The following is an 18,412-nucleotide window of genomic DNA, read 5'->3' on the forward strand; positions in this document are numbered from 1 at the left end:
CACATCTGGCTGACACATGTGGCATTCTAGGATGAATGTCCTCTGAGGGGCTGCATGACCCACTTTCTATCCTTTGTACTGCTGACTAACATTCCAAACATTCCTATGGACAAAAAAATTCCTGTGCACACATTCCTGTACAATTCCTAGAATTCTTGCAAACTGCACACGATACTATACGGTACCGAATACCATTAGGCAGGAAAGTTGTAAAACAGAATTAGCAACAAATTGACAATAATGATTAAAACGGGACTTCACGGAGGTATGTGTTCTGTGGTATCTCGTAACTTACACCAGCTCAAGGCCCCCCTTCCCTCTTAGGTCTTTTGTCCTACCAATCTCCTTCTGTCGGGGGTGACACTCTAGCCTTGAGTCCAGCCTTCTTAGCTTTCTAAGTCCGCTGCCCAAGCTCCGCTAAGAAGGCTGGACTCCATGCTAATGACACTCAACATAACAGTATTTTTGAGATCTTTGATTCCTTATTTCTGTCATGAGATAATTAAGACACATAGTTAAGTTCTTCACTTATGTTTCAATTTTTTTTCCGTCCCTCAGACGGTACCTTGGGAAGGCCTGTAACATCTGGTCCCGTCAGGGGAAGCTGACTGCCAGACTGCTGAAGGCTCTCAGTACTCATGTAAGCTCCGACCATACAGAGGTGAGAAAACTACATGCTTTCCATTCAAAGTGAGATTTTTTTTTCTCGCAATTTAAACTCAGACTTTTCAAGTCTCACATTTTGTGGACCCTGATATATACATGTAAGTTTTGGTACTCCTGAATTTGGGCGTATTGTACCTAAACGTAACATCAGGAACAGGAACAGAAATCGTCTACAGAGGTTTAGGTACAGCTGTACCTGTACCTAAACAGTTGGACAAAGTTTCATATCATGCTCTTCAATGATGACAGAAACATTCATGAACAGTTGACAATCTAAGGACGGTTTAAGATGGTTTAAAACAAAAAGGAGAGTATAAGCGAGAGATTTTTTGTTCCAAGTCTGGACATGTTTCCTGACGTTTAGGTTTTTTTGGACTTGAACCTAAAGGTCCAGTGTTTACATGTAGGTACGCAGCACTAATATTAACAATTGTCACATTTGCGAGGTGTCCCTGTGGTGTAGTGGTCTGCGCTTCTGTCTCTCACCACATCTGGTTCAAATTACTTGGACCAGAAGGACTGGGGTTCAAGCCCCAGGTAGGACACCTCTGGACAAGAGGGCCATTGAGTCATACCAAAGACTTTATAAAAATTGTACATACTTCTGAAACAGTATGGAAGTTAAATACACTTCACTGCCAGTGGACTAGCCCCCTGCTACAGTGATTGCACCACAGTGTGGCCCAGGGCTATGAAACGGAGATGGGCACCGCACTATACATCAATAATGGTGTGGGAGGATTTTAACTTTAACTAACTGTCACAGGCTGCGTGGATGATGCTGGCTCTGGTCGCCAAGTACTGCCCCAAGATGGACTACTCTATGGTGCTCGACAACTGGCAGGGCTACCGAGACGGGCGCGGCGTCTTCAGCAAGGACACCGTGTCCTCCATACTACAGGTCATGGGCAGCATAGCGGGCAACATACCAAAGCACAGGATCAACGAAATCATGGGTAGGGAGCTCTGTTTTCCATGGCTGTCAGTATGGGGTTACTGTTTCAGTAGTAATGGTAGTCTGTAGTAGTAGTATCCAGTATTTGATTATACTGCTGCTGACACAGGCGGCCCCAGAAAGTGCGAAATGGAACGAACATTTCGTTCCATTTCGCACTTTCTGGAGACCCGAAACAGGGGTGGGCAGCAGTCGGCTAGTCTTCACACCCAGGGTGCGAAATACCTGGTTGCACGTTGCACAGTGCAACAAGATTTCGGTTGGTGCAAGTTAATTCCAAACCCAAGTAGCGCAGTGTGCAACCTTATATTTTGAGCCAAAGATTTCAATCGGAGCCCTGGAAGCTCACAAAAACACAGTGTCACTCTCATAAAATTCGGTAAATCTTCAATTGAAATAAAGAAATCTACACTTTCTCGTTTTAAACCATCCAAAACCCTTCATAGATCGTGGAATTTGAGCTGAAAAAGACAAAAACACACTGCCCTCAGCTAAACAAGATGTTGTTAGGTCAATGGGAACACAATACTATCTAATATATATTTTGAAATGTTAGTAGTATTATACACTACATACGAGCTTGATTTGAAGAAATCGGTGAATGTTGCTGGAGCAACCTGAAATTTGGATGTGCAACCTAGCATTTGCCCTTGGTTGCAACATGGGCAACCTGGCTCAAAAAAGTATTTCGCACCCTGACACCACTCTTCCAAGCGGCTCTGTCCAGCGGGCATTTAAGTTCGGATGGTTTTGATATCGCAGTAGGGAGAAAATGGAGTGTCCGTGGTGGTTTTAAGTTCGCGTTTGAGACAATAGCAGACAAGGGGATAGAGGGGGGCAAATTTGCGGTGCTTTAAGTTCACGGCGAAGAGATGACCGTGAAAACCGCGAACATAAAATCACTGCGAACATTTCTGCATGAAATTTTGCAGTATCACGATGAAGGGAACGTGTCATTTATTAGGAAATGTACATTTTAACTCTGACCATAAACTGCTGTTCTGTTTTTTTTAGGATTTTAATCATTAGCCTTGAATTATAATGAAGTTGAGACGTTACGAAGAGACAGCAATCAGTCCAAGCCCATATAGAACTGTGAATTTGCTTCCTAATACAATCTCACAGAGCCTTTAAATTTGCATTCAGGGCTCGAAATAGTGGGTGCATGTGTACCAGTCCTGTGTGTACCTAATTTTTTACTAGTGCACCTAGATGTTTTTGTACTCTATAGGGTAAAGGTTCTCTAGAACACTAGTAATATACAGAATATTCTTGAAATGTAAGTATCAGAAAAAGCAATATAATCATAACCTTTTGTTGTTCTTTATTGATGTATTGCTTGGTTAAAATTCGAAGTTAGCTGGATAGAATTACAGATTAAAGTTCTTAAGAGAGCCGGCAGTAGCATTAATCTTGTTTTGCTGACATTCAACTTTATTTTATGTGGTGCACCCAAAATTCTTTCTGAGCACCTAATTTTTTGGGTCATTGATAAAACATTTCAATTGCTTTCTCTTCTTCGCTGAAGCTGACTTGAAGAAACTGCTCCGGGGATATGCCTGCGATCCCGGAATGATCAAGGACCTGGTCCTAACCTTGGAGAAACTGACCAAGGGCTGCTCCAAGGAGCCCGAGGAGGCCAAAGCCATGATGGACGAGTGGGCCACCGAGCTGCTGAGGCGCTCAGAGGAGTACCTGTCCAGTCTGGTGCTGGACGAAGACCTAAATACTGCAAATTTGGACGTCATGGCAGTCGGTGGGTTAAGTAGTACATCGAATTTAGTAGGACCGAGAACTGTTTGGTAATATACATATAAGTACAGTGTAATAATTAGAATGTGTTATTTGTATTAACAGCCCTTGTCCTGCTGGACCCATATACATGTATATATGGGTTGTATATTACAGTGCCTATATGCGGGTCCCGTATATGTACGGGTTTGGAGTATTTTTCAGCTGAACGCAACACACTGCAGCGAAACGCAGCGAATGCAGAAGTAACTTTGCCACAGCAGCGCAGAAAAAGCCAAGGGCCAATGAACTGATTAAGAAATCAAATAGTCAACTCCATTGCGTAAAAACGCCAGCAGGACAAGGGTTAAGAGTACTAATTCATCTTAGTGGTAGGAGAAAACAATTTAGCACTTTTCTAAACATATTTAACAATTGCATTTGATGGAAACATTCTCAGAGACTTATGAATATACATGTGTTTTCAACATTGCGTACAATCGTTTTCAGTCCGCCACTTGTTCACAAGTGGGCGAGCTCAAGGTAGCAACAAAAGCATTTGATGGAAACATCAAGTTCTCAGAGACTTATGAATATATTTTCAACATTGCGTACAATTATTTTCAGTCCGCCACTTGTTCACGGTGGGCGAGGTGGCCCAGCTGTGTCCCGCCAAGACGTCCAAACGGCTCATCCTTATGGTGCAGTCCTTCCTGGTGGACAACACCAAGCTGGACGAGCTTCCCTCCAGCCAGGGGACGCAGGTGTCTCAGCTGCCTCTCAGCCAGGGAACGCAGGTGTCTCAGCTGCCTCTCAGCCAGGGAACGCAGGTGTCTCAGCTGCCTCTCAGCCAGGGAACGCAGCTGTCTCAGATGCCCCTCTCGCAGCTGCAGGGTCCTGCACTGCCTCCTACCATCCGGGCACACGCCATCCTCACCATTGGTCAGTTCTGGGCGTCTCTTTATCACCCCGACCAATCAACCGCTTGGAAACTCAGATTCGAATCAGCCAACAAATTGCTTCCTATTTTGCTTTAACGACTAAATCTGATAGAAGCTGACCGCGATTTAACATTTTAAGAAAAGTAGTTGAATATATTTTTTTCAAACGTTAAATCACGGTCAGCTTCTATCATTTGCAAAGTGCCAAAATTGTCAATCTGAAAACATCTTTTAAAGCTGACAACTTCCAGTATCTCATTGGCGAGTTTGTTTTGCCAGATTAAGTCGTTGAAGCAAACTAGGAAGCAATTTGTCGGGTCATGGTTGATTCGAATCTGAGCTTCAAAGCGGTCGATTGGTCGGGATGTTTATGTCTTTACTCCAATCCAGAATTGTATACCGTAAATTTCTTTTGAGTTTGTGTGACTCAATTTCTCAGTAGGGAGGGAAAGGGGGCGTATGTGGTGTTTTGAGGTCGCGTTTGGAACAACGTAGAAAAGCGATGCAAACCCGATGTTGTGTTTGAAAAACTGGGAACATAAAACCGCCGCAAACATTTCACGATTTACAGTATCATATTTTTTAGACAAGTTGATAGCTGTTAGATGAACAAACTGTTCTTTTGTAACTACTGCTCTTTCAAAGACAGAACATGTGTTTGCAGTGTGAAAACTGTCAACATATATAAAGCCTGTAACCCTGAACATTTCTTGATTGATAGTATCATATTTTGTAGACAAGTTGATAGCTGTTATAGATCAAATTAGATGAACAAACAAATGGTTCTTTTGTAACTGCTCTTTCAAAGACAGAACATGTGCTTGCAGTGTGAAAACTGTACCCATAATGATTTACAGTTTAAATACATAATTTGTAGACACGTTGATAGCTGTTAGATAAACAAGCTGTCCTTTTCCAACTGCTCTCTCAGACTCAGAACATGTGTTTGTGGAAACTGTGAACATAAAGCCATCCAAACATTTTATGATTTACAATTAGTTAAAGTTAAAATCCTCCCACACCATAATTGATGTATAGGGCGGTGCCCATCCCCGTTTCATAGCCCTGGGCCACACTGTGGTGCAATCACTGCAGCAGGAGCTCGAGGCTAGTCCACTGGCAGTGGAGTGTGTTTAACTTCCATACTGTTTCAGAAGTATGTACCATTTTTATAAAGTCTTTGGTATGACTCAATGCGCCTCTTGTCCAGAAGTGTCCTAACCCGGGGCTTGAACCCAGGCCTTCTGGTCCAAGTAATTTGAACCAGATGTGGCAAGTACCAGAAGCGCAGACCACTACACCACAGGGACACTCCCTATGATTTACAATTATGAAAAGTATTTTGTAGACAAGTTGATAGCTGTAAGATGAACAGACTGTTCTTTTCTAACTCGGCTCTCGATCGTTGACCACAGGAAAGCTGTGTCTGCAACACGAGGACGTGGCCAAGAAGTGCGTGCCGTTCCTCGCGCACGAGCTGGAGACGTCCCCGCACATTCCCATCCGTAACAACGTGATGGTGATCCTGTGCGACCTCATCAAGCTGTACTCCACGTACATCGACCACCACATCCCCGCCATCGCGGCGTGTCTGAAGGACGAGAGCCCGCTGATTCGGAACCAAACCCTCATCATGCTTACCCAGCTGCTGCAGGTAAAAACATCTATGTGATACCAAACATTTTTTGCATCCCTTAGGCCACACCAATTTTGTTTGTTGATTCGCGGATTTTTTTTAGAAAAAAATTGGAGCGACGGGGCAAAAAAGAAATAAGAAATTTTTCCGCAAATAATTATAGTCTGGGATGAAGAGTATTCAAGTTTCAGCTTAAGCTTTGTATGGCTCATTTTATGCAATGCACCCCTTTCTTTGCTTTAGTACCGTCTCGCTCTCCAAAATATGATGTACTGCTGCACTACTACTATAATCAGGTACAGGTACAGGTACAGCTCTGGACCTGGACCTAACCCTCTGGACCTGGACCGGACCTGAATTTTCTGTACCGGTACCCACCCCTACCAAGGACCCTTTCTTTGTTTAAAAAGTGTGCCTATTCTGTTGTTAAATGTAGGAAGACTTCATGAAGTGGAAGGGCACGCTGTTCTTCAGGTTTGTCAGCGTCTTGGTGGACCCGGACGACGACACCCGCAAGTCTGCCGAGTTCTGCCTGGTGCACCTGTTGTCTGAAAGGTGAGTTTGGGCTCCGTCACAGTCTGGAATGCTATTGTATCATTTACTATAATAGAAAAATTATAACTTAATAATGATAAAATGTGACTACACTTTTTAGGTATGTACAGGCCTTTGTAATCTATTTTGGTGGCTATTGTGTTTTACAGCTGAACAAATAGTAAAATCGTGAGTAAAAATATATGGATGGGAATAGCGACCCTATTTTTTTTTCTAAATGGGATAAACAGGAGAGGCTATTCGGAGAAGCAACAAAAAAAATTGGTGTGGCCTAAGGGATGCAAAAAATGTTTGGTATCACATAGAAGTTTTTGATGGTCAATTCACACAAAAAAGATAGAGACAGAAATAAACTTTTGTGCAGTGGAAACAGAAATGTTTGATACTTGGGATCAGGTTAAAGGTTGGACACATTGTATTTCTGTTGTAACTTTTCTGACTGTATTCAAATAGAGAAATGAGTCTCCATTTACATGTAACTGGGAAATACTTTTTGAGGAAAAATAAAAATTAGGCCTGAGTATGCATGGGGACTTCACAGTGTTTAGATTCACAGTTGAAACCATTCTTTATTACAGTTAGTAAGTAATACACTGGAAACACACATTGACAATGTCAATGATTTCATGATACTATCATACTCGGAGGGGTCAGTGCAAAAACAACGAAAAAATTAAACCACTGTGAATGCTTCAAGACTTACAGTCATCACTTTCTGTGCGTAGCGTGCGTGCGTAGTCCAGTGGTTAGTGATCTTGCCTCTGGAACTAGAAGCCCCGGGTTCGATCCCGGCTGTGTCGCTCACCCGACATGCACGCTACCGTTAAAGATCGCAGTCCTTAGGACGGGACGTTAAGCCGTGGTCCACTGTTCATTGTGCTTGTCGAAAAGAGCTAGGGGAATTTCCCCGGTACAATGAACCTTCAAATACTGTACATAGCGTCTGTCTTCTCTGTCATGACCAGTAGAAGAGTATCTCATCTGTTCATTGAGTTCATTTGAGCTAAACTGGTTCGAGCTCACTTTCCTTTCCTTGAATCCTCACAGGCAGCCTGGTATGTACTTCAACAACTTTGTCCAGTGTGTGTACCACCTGAACTCCTACCAGCACCACCCTGTCTACAACAAGTTCAACGAGTCCGAGCGCGAGAGGAAGCAGTTCTCGCTGGCCGGGGAGGCCAATCGGGAGAAGCGCCGGACGATCTACCGCTTCCTGTTGGAGCACATGACGGACGAAAACCGCTTCAACCTCATCGGGAAGCTCTGCTCCGAGGTATGCTTACCACCAGCTGTTCTCCCAACTAAGTACGCAATGCTTGCAAGCAGTCTTGTTCCTTGTACACAAAAATGTACATAGCACAATTATTTCAATCTTTTTAGCTTCTTAATTGGAGGATGCAAGGCTTTTTGAGCCACTACTGGTTGTATGTCACCCTAGTTTTGTGGGGTTGTTTTCTCATTGACCAGTGCAGGTTAGGTGCAGGTAGACATCAGCAATGCCTGCACAACTTTACCTGCACTAACCTGCAAAGGGCTCGAAATTCATTTTTGGGAACTGGCATGGTGCACCTAATCATAACATTTAGTTGCACAGAAAGAATTTTGGGTGCACAATGTTAGATAAAATAGAATGTCAGCAAAGTCCCTACTGCCTCTCTAAAGACTTCAATCTGAAATTCTATAGCTAACTTAAGAATTTGAAACAAGTAAAAAAATACAGTTTATTACAATTCTGATACCTAAATTTCAAGAAACATTCTGTATACCTCTGTTTAATATTACCTCTACCCTACATGTATAGCCTGGTAGGTGCACTGGTACACCCACAGTCAAAAATTAGGTGCACAGCTCCAATTTTGGGTGCACACAGGTGCACATGCACCCACTATTTCAAGCCCTGCTGCAGGTTGTATTTGGAGCCCTGTGATGGTTTGTTCTAAAGAGCAACACCATTTTTTTAGGTGCTGGAGGGGTTCGTGGACAACGTGCTGCCCCTGAACGCGGAGACGAGTCAGATTCTGCAGGACACCCTGGCCATCCTGTGCTGTAAGGAGATCAAACTGGCCTCCCTCAAGGCCAACGCTGAGGAGGACGCGCTGAACGAGGGGGACGCGGCAGGGGCTGCCTTCCACAGGGCCACCAACAAGTTCCTCACTCAGGTCTGTACACACCAGCTCATGGGCTTCACAGACAAACCTACTGTTGGTGAAGTAATGAGTGGAAAACTGGTTACTTTGCAGTTTGAACATACATATAGAATACAACACGGTGTACTGTAAATGCATTTCATTTCGCATTAAGGCGAAAATGGAGTGTTTGCAGTGGTTTTAACTTTGCAGCAGCGCTACAGTCACATACATGTATTGCTACAGTATTGGACAAAACTTTTTGCGGTGGCTTTAAGTTCGCAGTGAAATGGTCACTGCAAAAAAGCACGAACATAAAACCACCGCGAACATTTCTGCATTTACAGTATTCCGTTTCGTCCGAGGTATACAAGCCCGTCCCGTGGAAGGGATGGGACCGAGGATAATGCTGAATACATGTACACCATATTGCATTCTCTATGTATAAACTGCAAAGTAACAAGTTTGCCATACTCATTACTTAACCAACAGTAAAATTGTAACAATGCCAACGTCCGAATATGGAATTCGTTTGCGTATTCGAATCATTCGATGGCGGCTTGTAAAATACAACTTGAAAGCCCGTGCAATACAGTGAAATATAGACCGGTCTAGAACACCCGTGTTGAACGTTACCTGGCCCGGGTATGACATAAATGTACATGTATAAGGAACAGGAAGAAACTTAAAGTCGCCTGTGCTGCAACTGATTGATAATGATAACAGAAACATGATCATAATTTCATACCAGCTTTTTTATACTGGCTGCACTATATAACTCAATTCCTGACACTGCCTTTGATTTGACTTCTCTAATAAATGATGAATGTTACAAAACCAAATTTTTTCTCATCCTGGTTGTCCAGCATTCAAGAACAACTCCAAAGTAGAATTTCAGTTAAAGTTAAAGTCTTCCTGCACCAGACGGTGCATTGGGCGGCGCCCATCTCCGTTTTGGCAGCCCTTGGGCCACACAACTTTGTACAAGTCACTACAGCAGGGGGCTAGTCCACTGGTAGTGGTGTGTGTTTAACTACCATGCTCTTTCCCAAATGCTGAGTGCTAAGCAGAGAAAGCAATATGTACCATTTTTAAGAGTCTTCGGTATGACCCGGCCGTGGTTCCAACTCACGACCTACCGTATGCAAGGCGAACACTCTACCCACTAGGCCATTGCACCGGTACTAATAATTTAATGATATTATGATCCCCATTTTTCCTTAAATTTGTTTGCATTTATTCCAGGTGGTGAAGAAGAACATGATAGAGAACATCGTGCCGATCATCATCGCCCTGAAGCACCAGCTGGAGGCCAAGCGCTCGCCGCTTCTGCGCAACCTCATGGTCTACCTCAAGGAAGTCATGAAGGACTATCGCAATGAAGTCAAAGGTAAGTCGTGATCCTAGGGGTTCATCTAAAGAGGGGAACGAGGGCGCTGCAACCCCATGCCCTGAGCATGCGTTCCCTGGGGAGCAGATTCTCTGACAAGTATGAAGTTCTTATTGAGCAGGGATCGATGCTACTATAGGTCACATGTGGCCAGTCTTCAACTGTGACCAGTCTGACAGAAAATTTGCCCCTCAGGAAGCCAAATGATGCCCTATTTTAACTTGAAATTTTCTAAAACTGATCCACACTGTGGAAGGAGGGTTTCACCGTCCCCCGGCTTGGTTGCTCTGCTCCCTCGCAATGCTCCCCTTGCAACTATTTTCGAGAAAAAACAGAGTGATCCCAATCTTGTTCTACTGTCCATTCCCCAGAAGAATATTCCAAGTGCTCGGTGAGGGTTTAGTCTGTCGTCTATCAAACTGCTTTATGACTAGCTACTTTTGTTCATACTTTGACAGTCTCAGAATCACTACAATACCTGGTCCTGTTCTGTTTCTACTGTACCCTGAATGGCATATAACCCTACTTCAATTACTAAATGAAACTATTCTAGATATAGGAATTATTAGAATTTGAACACTTTTTCAATCAAAGGCGCACAACCTGACTGTGGTTTTTGAAATCCCCCCCCCCTCTGCCCCACAGATATCATGGCGGCTGATAAACAGCTGGCGAGTGAGATTGAGTTTGACCTTCGACGTTTTGATGAACAGCAGCGGGAACAGGAGGAGGAGCGACAGCGCCGTAAATCTGCGGGAACACCCGCCGCAGCTGCGGCGGCATCGGTACGTCTGAATCTTCTCTCCATACTAATGTGAGACGCTTGTTAGATACTTAATTTCTGCTTGTGAAAGCTTTGTAAAAATACATTGTATGTTATCCCATCTCTAAAGGAAAGCTACACAAAAAATTGAAAAGCCTACTATACTATGCTAAATATATCAAATAGTTTATTGCAAATCCATGCCTGTAGGCTAATTGCATGTCAAAGTCAAGTTTCGCACTTGTTTCACATAAGTCGGTCATAGTTCTGGGATCTTTCACTGTTTGCAACTTATGCTGTTACTGCGCCTTCTCACCTGATGATTGAATTATGTGACGTCAGTCTTCTAAATTTCCCAACCAAAATGAAGAGTACTTTTCAAACTGCTTTTCCTTCCGAATTCAAAGCCCACTAACTTGTCAATTCCCACAAATTTGTCGGGAAGTTCTTCGACATCCATCCACAGGAAAGCCAGCTTGAAAAGCATTATTTATTCACATAATTCAATTTATACCAGGAAAGATTCTAGGCGTCAGCACGCCATAAGTTGCAAACAGTGGGAGATCCCAGAACTATGACGGACTAATGTGATAACAATGTGAAGTAAGAACTTGACTTTGGGGTATATTAAGCATAGCCTAGAAGACTTTTCAATTTTTTGTGTACACCATGTAGCTTTCCTTCGATAACATATTAGGGCCTGGCCTGCAATAGTTGTACCACACAAATTAAAGGCATTCTTTAGACATCTGCAGGTGTGGGTACAAAAGTCAGGTGCGATTAAAAAGAACAATACATCTCAAAGTGTTACCACTCCTTTAGTCAATATACACGTATTCACATAGTGACGGAAGGCAAGAAACAGTATTTTGGATCTGACAGGTGTGGATAGCTGTTAGGGGCACATTTATGTGAATTGTATCTTTTTTAGATAATGGCTACTCATCACTTTTTAGGTACCCCCCCCCCCGGTATCACTTTTTAGGTATCACTTTTTAGGTATCACTTTTTAGGTATCACTTTTTAGGTATCACTTTTTAGGTATCACTTTTTAGGTATCACTTTTTAGGTATCACTTTTTAGGTATCACTTTTTAGGTATCACTTTTTAGGTATCACTTTTTAGGTATCACTTTTTAGGTATCACTTTTTAGGTATCACTTTTTAGGTATCACTTTTTAGGTATCACTTTTTAGGTATCACTTTTTAGGTATCACTTTTAAGGTATCCCCATTGTACGGTTATACATTTTGTATACAAGTAGCCAAGGCCCAGAAAGCAGTACAGTGCCACTCACTGTCTACCTATTAGAAAGAAAAGGAATAACAAGTGGACTATTGAATATTCCCCAGGGAGGCCCCACTCCATCTGCCCCTGGAAGTGGCTCAGGTGCTCCAGGCACCCCACCCAGACGTCTTGGCCAGGTGTGTGGTACAACATGTACTTACTGTAGATTTGGAAATGTTTGCAGTGGTTTTATTTTCACACTGTCCTCTCCTACACGAATAAATGTAGTTAATAACTTCATACCATTGAATTACTACTGTACTACAGAATTGATTCAACCATGGACTTCAAACACTGTGAAAACCTCCTCTTGTGAAATTAAGTCCCAGTTTGATGGTTTCACAGTTTTTGTTCTGAATTCAGAAAATACGCAGCCAGACGGATCGGAGGCTGATACCATGGATAAACTTCTCTGGATAGGGAGAACTTTTTACACAATACAATGTAATCACTGTGTATTACGTATAACATGCTCAGCTGTAAAGCCATTTAATATCGCGGTGGGTAATTTTAGGGGTTTGGGGAAAAGGGAGCAGTTCACTGCATTTGATTTTAACGATGGGAACAAACGTCACTGTCCCAATTGTTAGTGATCAAACATTTGCCATGATGAAATTTTAATGGTATAGTGACCGTTATAGAAGCTAAAATTAAGTTACAGTTAACAAAGCAAGAATTACAGTCGGTACAATTTCCACAGCATGAGCCAGGTGCCCACCCACGAACACCAGCTGCTGCTCTTGGTGCCAGGCAGCTCAACGTGCTGGCCATCATCAACTCCGCCAGGAAGAACATGTCCGCCCGCAGGGGCGCACGCACCGCCGAGCAGGCTGACGGTGGGGAGGGTAAGCACTGCCAACTGTTAGAACATATAATCTGTCTAACTAGATACAACTTGACAGAAATTTATTCTTGTAGCAAGGGACTAGCCTCCACTAGGCCCTCTTACGGGCGTATGAATCGTAGAATTCGGCAGAAAAAGGAATAATTGTCCAGTAGAGTCAGTCCACAGTGAAGATCACATTTTGCCTGTTTAGGCTGCAAGTGAAACCCTGGCGTAGTTAGTCTGGTAGAGACTAGCAAGGGACAGTGAGTGAGAGAATGTAAGTGAGCGAGTGACTGAATGAGGGAGGGAGGTCAGTTTGGAGTGTGAGTGAATGAGTGAATGAATGAAAAGATTTGCTGTTAGTCAAGGACAACAGTATTGTGAAGAGCTATAAGTGTAAGAATGTAGCCATGATAGCTACTTCTGAAATCATTTTTTTTAATGCCCTACATGATGTAGCATTTGCTGTATTGATTTGCATGTGACTGTGATTTACTTTACTACAAAAATTGTCAAGGCAAAAGTAAAATCCTCAGAAATTTGCCAAACATGTACGGTATGCATCTTTGTGACGTTTATGTTTGTTTCTGTGTGTAGGTTCCCCCAGCACTAACAAAGCCTCGGAACCTACTAACCAACCTCAGCAACCTGATACTCAGAGTCCTTTGCAGCCACTTAACATCGGCACCCCACCTGTTGCACAGAAACCTCTGCAGCCACTTAACATTGATACCCCAACCACCCCTCCAGGCACCCCCAGCAAACCTCAGTCTCCGTCTCCCAAACCCCCCACTCCCACTCGCCCTGGTGATGCCTCCCCCCTACTTCCCCCTCCACGGCCTCGCACCCCCCTGAGAACCGCGGGGCCTGTGACGCCTGAGAGGACCAGGCAGCCGTGTCGAGCCATAAGTACTCCAGACAACACCATAGCGGACATCACCTTCCAGGTACAGTATCTCTGTCCTTCCTCTTTTGTTCGTACATGTACCCTTTGACAGTGCTCGAAATACTGGGTGCATGTGCACATTTGTGCACCCAAAATTGGAGTTGTGCACCTAATTTTTGACTGGGTGCACCAGTGCACCTAAATACTTTTGTAGGTAAAGGTACTACAGTCAAACCTGCCCAAGGCGACCACCCGGCGGACCGAGCAAAAACGGTCGCGATGGACAGGTGGTCGCCATGAAGAGGATTCCACTCACATGTTTCCAGGTCGAGGCTTTCAAATACAGTACGTAAATGGATGGAAAATTATGTGAATTTAGACAGCATGACCCCTACCAGGTTCAATTCTCATTGACAGAAAGATCCTACAAAAATTACATTTTCCGTTATCGTTGTAATAATTGTATAACCGTTACCGCTACATCGTGTACAAATTTTCGTCATAATTTTGACTACAAAACAATGGTTCGTCGATGAAGATTAGACATCCAGGTAATAAGATACGCCAAAAAAGCAATTACTCAAACAACTGGATATGATTTTGGAAACGGTCAGACGTTTCAAGTAGCATCCACTACTTTTTCGTCAGTGACTGTGAGCCAGATCAGTTGGACTATCTAAAAATTTGTCTTCTCCTTATTTGCATATCAATTCATAGTTCGTGGTTATAAACCTGCTGTTCAACTGATCTTGCTCACAGTCACTGACGAAAAGTAGTGGATGCTACTTGAAACGTCTGACCGTTTCCAAAATCATATCCAGTTGTTTGAGTAATTGCTTTTTTGGCACAAAACAATGGTTGCCTCGATGATCTCGCAGCGCCCTCCCGCATTCACACGTTACATTAAATAGTACACACACACACGCACATCATCGAAGTTTTAAGGCCTAAGACAAATCCCTAGAAAACACCTGCTGGCCCCAGCCTTTTTGGGCGCCGACAGCTGGATAAAAGAGGCAAAAAGTTTTCGATCTGACAACTAAAGATGAAAACGGAACGGTGTGATTTCGTCGCGCCGCGCCGCCAAGCTCTGTGCGACCGCATCGAAAGGTAAGTCAGTGCAGCCAGAGCGCACAGCGTCCAATAAAGGTTTGTGAGATTCATGGAAATAAAAGGAAAATAAGAATATTAATTTTCATCAATAACTATAGTATTCGCAAATGTTCATACACAAAAGCGTCGTGTTTTAGAAAGGTCAACGGTACGCCAAATCCGGGCCGCGCCAAATCCAAGATGGCGTCGGGACCAAGAAACAACATTTCTCCGATGTTTTGCCCGCCGCGAAGCCATTTTTCGGCGGAATTTAGTAAGACACAGACACATTTTTGTTGAAAATACAAGAAAAAGATAGTAATTTCTGTGAAATCTGACTTTTTGACGCCATGCGCTACGTATTCATTTTGAAAATTGAGTATAAATCGAACTGAGTTTGCGGTAAACTATATAGGCACAACAACATCACCAACATTTGTCTGTTAAAACAATGTTTATAGGGGGAACGTTTTATCTTCATGGAGGAATCGATGCTATAACATTGCTATTCCATATTTTTTTGTCCTTATTTTTGTCCTTCAAAGTCTTGAAAACGTTTCCGTGAAATCCGACAGCAAAATGATCCGATATCACCACACGCTTGAAAATTAGGCGGCCGCCATGGGCAGGGATTGTGCTCTGTGCGGTCCCAATTCGTGGCGGTCGCGGTCACGTTAGACAGGTGGTCGCCTTGGGCAGGCAGCTTAATGCTTGTGCCTATGGGGAAAATTTTCGGGACCGAGAAAAAGTGGTCGCCATGGCCAGGTGGTCGCGTTGAAAAGGTGGTCGCCTAGGCAGGTTTGACTGTACTAGTATTGTACACAACTACACAGAATATTCTTGAAATTGAATTTTTTAAGTATCAGAAAAAGCAATATATCCTTTGTTGTACTTTGGTTGATGTATTACGTGTTTAGAATTTAGTTATTGAGTTACATGTTGAAAATTCAGTTAGCTATCGAATTTCAGGCAGTGGGATTTGTAAATACGTTTTGCTCACAATTTCTGCTTTATTTCATGTTGTGCACCCGAAATTCTTTTTGTGCACCTGAATTTTCAGGTTATGAATTTCGAACCCTGCTTTGATGAAGAAATGAAACTACTCAACATGGCTAATTAAGTGATGTTTGTCATACCAGCACATTAAGGCATCGTCAAATTTCAAAACATGACCCAAAAAACTTCTCTGATCCTGTGCCCAATAGTCTTTTTGAATGGTGGGATACTGCCTGATGACTCTAGTGTCTTGTGCAACATTTTCAGTCATGATTATGGATGTATATGAATACAAAGATAGCTGTCAATATATGGTTTCATGTGTGTGTCTCGTCACAGGCTCCATTTGACGTCAGCGCCATCACGCCGATCGTACCCAGTGCCACGACCCGCAGAGTCGTGTCCGAGTCAGAACGTAGTCCCAGTCTGAACATGGCGGCTGACACCGACACCGAGGTGACAGAAAAGATGGCTGTCATTTGTCTGAAGCATCCGGAGGCCACGGAGAAGCCTGTGGAGTGGAAGGTCGTGACCCCTAACAAGAAGAGGCAGCGAGCCCGTAGTCGTCCTCAGAGCAGCAGTGCAGAGGAAACCGAGAACCAGCCAGGGGGTTCCACAAGGAGAGGTGCTCGGACCAGGACACCCAGGACATCCAACTCATAAGTCAATCATTATGCTACAAGGATGTTTGGAAATACATATTATACATTTGAAATAATAGAAAACTACAAAAGAGAGATGTCATTGTTATCATGATCAAGTCTAACATGAAGTAAATTTGAAAAGAATTGAAGTTTCATATATGGTATTTTGTAAAGGTACAAACAGTGTATTTTTCACATAGCATCCTCAATGAAATTTGTATCCCTACAGAGATATTTAGTAAATGACTATTATACATTATATTAAAGTCGGCGTCACTAACATTAAGTAGTATTCACTTTTTGTAGTGGCTTGATTTAGTATTAATCACCGTGTATTTGTAAAACTGATAACCACCCATGATTTGTAGAGAAACCTTTGTTGGGACAGATTGGCAAAGGTTAAATACCACATGCGTATGGCAGTTTATACATGTACATGCTAGAGTGGTCAACCAAGTTCTAAAATTCCAATGTGTGAACCTATATTGAAAATAAAGCTTTGAAATGCATGGCTGAGGAAGTGTGTTACTTTTTTTTAAAATTTCCTATAGTCAGGTTTGGGCCTAATTTGCATACTTGATACGGAATGACATAATTCCTTTGTGGTAAATGATTGAATTTCATACTTGTGACACATATTAGTTAGTTAAAGCTTAATATCACCATGCTCAGATTACGTAAATGTAAAAGTCATTTGAATAAAATATAAAAATGTTTGAAACATTTTTTTTACAAGCAGCTTACTATGCAGAAACGTCTCTTTGAAATGTCAGGTTTATAGCCGCACTTTCTTGACATTCAATAGGGTATATAGTAGTATATGGTAAGTGCCAAAAAGTAATAGACTTTTGTTCTCCATGAATCTTCATATAGACAGGTGTGAAAACATAATGGCAACATACTTTAAATGCAGAAATGTTAAGTGGTTTTGTGTTTGCAGTTTTCGCGGCGACGTTTCAACGCGAACTTAAAACCACCGCGAACATTTTGTCCAATGCTGTAGCAGTATGCGACTATAGCGCTGCCGCGAACTTAAAACCACCGCAAACACTCCATTTTCGCCTCAGCGCGAAATAAAAACCATGCGAACTTAAATGCATTTACAGTAACTCGCCACTGTGGAACTATTCCACTCTGATTACATCATAGTCATTTGCATACAAACTCGCCAATCGTCTACATGTAATAGCCAAATGCAATATAGTCCTTCCATTACGACTTCAAGACGTGACCTACTTGTGACCAACCGATCATCACCTCATACAATACATGCAACCTTCTTTGCATAATCAAAGTGAAAAATTTTGTAATACATAATTCGTAAAAGTTGACATCATTTGGCGAAGGTAGGAAGTCGTGGAACTCTAGTTTGTTTATTGGTTGGGCTGATATAAACACACTGTGTGCAGCCAAGGTTGCCCAACTAGCCATTTGCCAATATAAGAATACATAACGATATTACGGTAATAATATTGTCGTGATTTGGATTTAGTGGTACCGTTGTAGATCTGACATTTTTACCACAGGATGAAAGCACTATAATCTGTTTCTGAGTGTTTTTAAATGGCCTGGAGGTCAGTGACCGAATGGTATCGTCCAGACCTTACGGTGAATGACCTTACGGTGGATGTCCTAGCGTTCAACATTAGTGACCGAACGGTTAATGACCTTAAGGTCAACTTGTTGTTCATGCGTACGAAAGAACGCACCATTTACATTGAGAGGGAGTAAGCATTACTTTGTTTATCGGCTTAAACTTTCGTTCATTTTACTTCGTCATACCTGATATTATAATAAAAAGTAGTTGAAAATAGCCCCCCCCCCAAGCTACAAGTACATTAAACACAAATAAACACATAAATTATGCAACAAAGATTTAAATGTTCCCCAGGGCATGACTGAAATGGACCAGTCGCAGT

At 42.6% G+C, this 18,412-nt stretch overlaps 1 protein-coding gene across 4 annotated transcripts in view; it reads left to right on the plus strand.

The window, feature by feature from the left end:
* Nucleotides 1-17,002, plus strand: part of LOC136432421 (condensin-2 complex subunit D3-L-like) — a 38,849-nt gene extending 21,847 nt beyond the window's left edge. The window contains exons 16-30 of one of the 4 annotated variants that reach the window (XM_066423692.1): nt 559-661; nt 1,433-1,622; nt 3,150-3,377; nt 3,980-4,116; nt 4,150-4,294; nt 5,709-5,947; nt 6,366-6,484; nt 7,532-7,757; nt 8,446-8,643; nt 9,856-10,000; nt 10,646-10,785; nt 12,115-12,186; nt 12,750-12,894; nt 13,473-13,822; nt 16,189-17,002. In XM_066423692.1, the coding sequence (XP_066279789.1) occupies nt 559-661; nt 1,433-1,622; nt 3,150-3,377; nt 3,980-4,116; nt 4,150-4,294; nt 5,709-5,947; nt 6,366-6,484; nt 7,532-7,757; nt 8,446-8,643; nt 9,856-10,000; nt 10,646-10,785; nt 12,115-12,186; nt 12,750-12,894; nt 13,473-13,822; nt 16,189-16,512 (2,761 nt within the window). In that variant the 3' untranslated portion in view covers nt 16,513-17,002. Of the gene's footprint in view, nt 1-558; nt 662-1,432; nt 1,623-3,149; nt 3,378-3,979; nt 4,295-5,708; nt 5,948-6,365; nt 6,485-7,531; nt 7,758-8,445; nt 8,644-9,855; nt 10,001-10,645; nt 10,786-12,114; nt 12,187-12,749; nt 12,895-13,472; nt 13,823-16,188 lie in introns of all 4 variants that reach the window. The other 3 variants (XM_066423693.1, XM_066423690.1, XM_066423694.1) reach the window with 3 other exon arrangements.
* Nucleotides 17,003-18,412: the final 1,410 nt, after the last annotated feature.

This window comes from Branchiostoma lanceolatum, chromosome 4, assembly GCF_035083965.1.
Source record: "Branchiostoma lanceolatum isolate klBraLanc5 chromosome 4, klBraLanc5.hap2, whole genome shotgun sequence".
Lineage (NCBI taxonomy): Eukaryota > Metazoa > Chordata > Leptocardii > Amphioxiformes > Branchiostomatidae > Branchiostoma > Branchiostoma lanceolatum.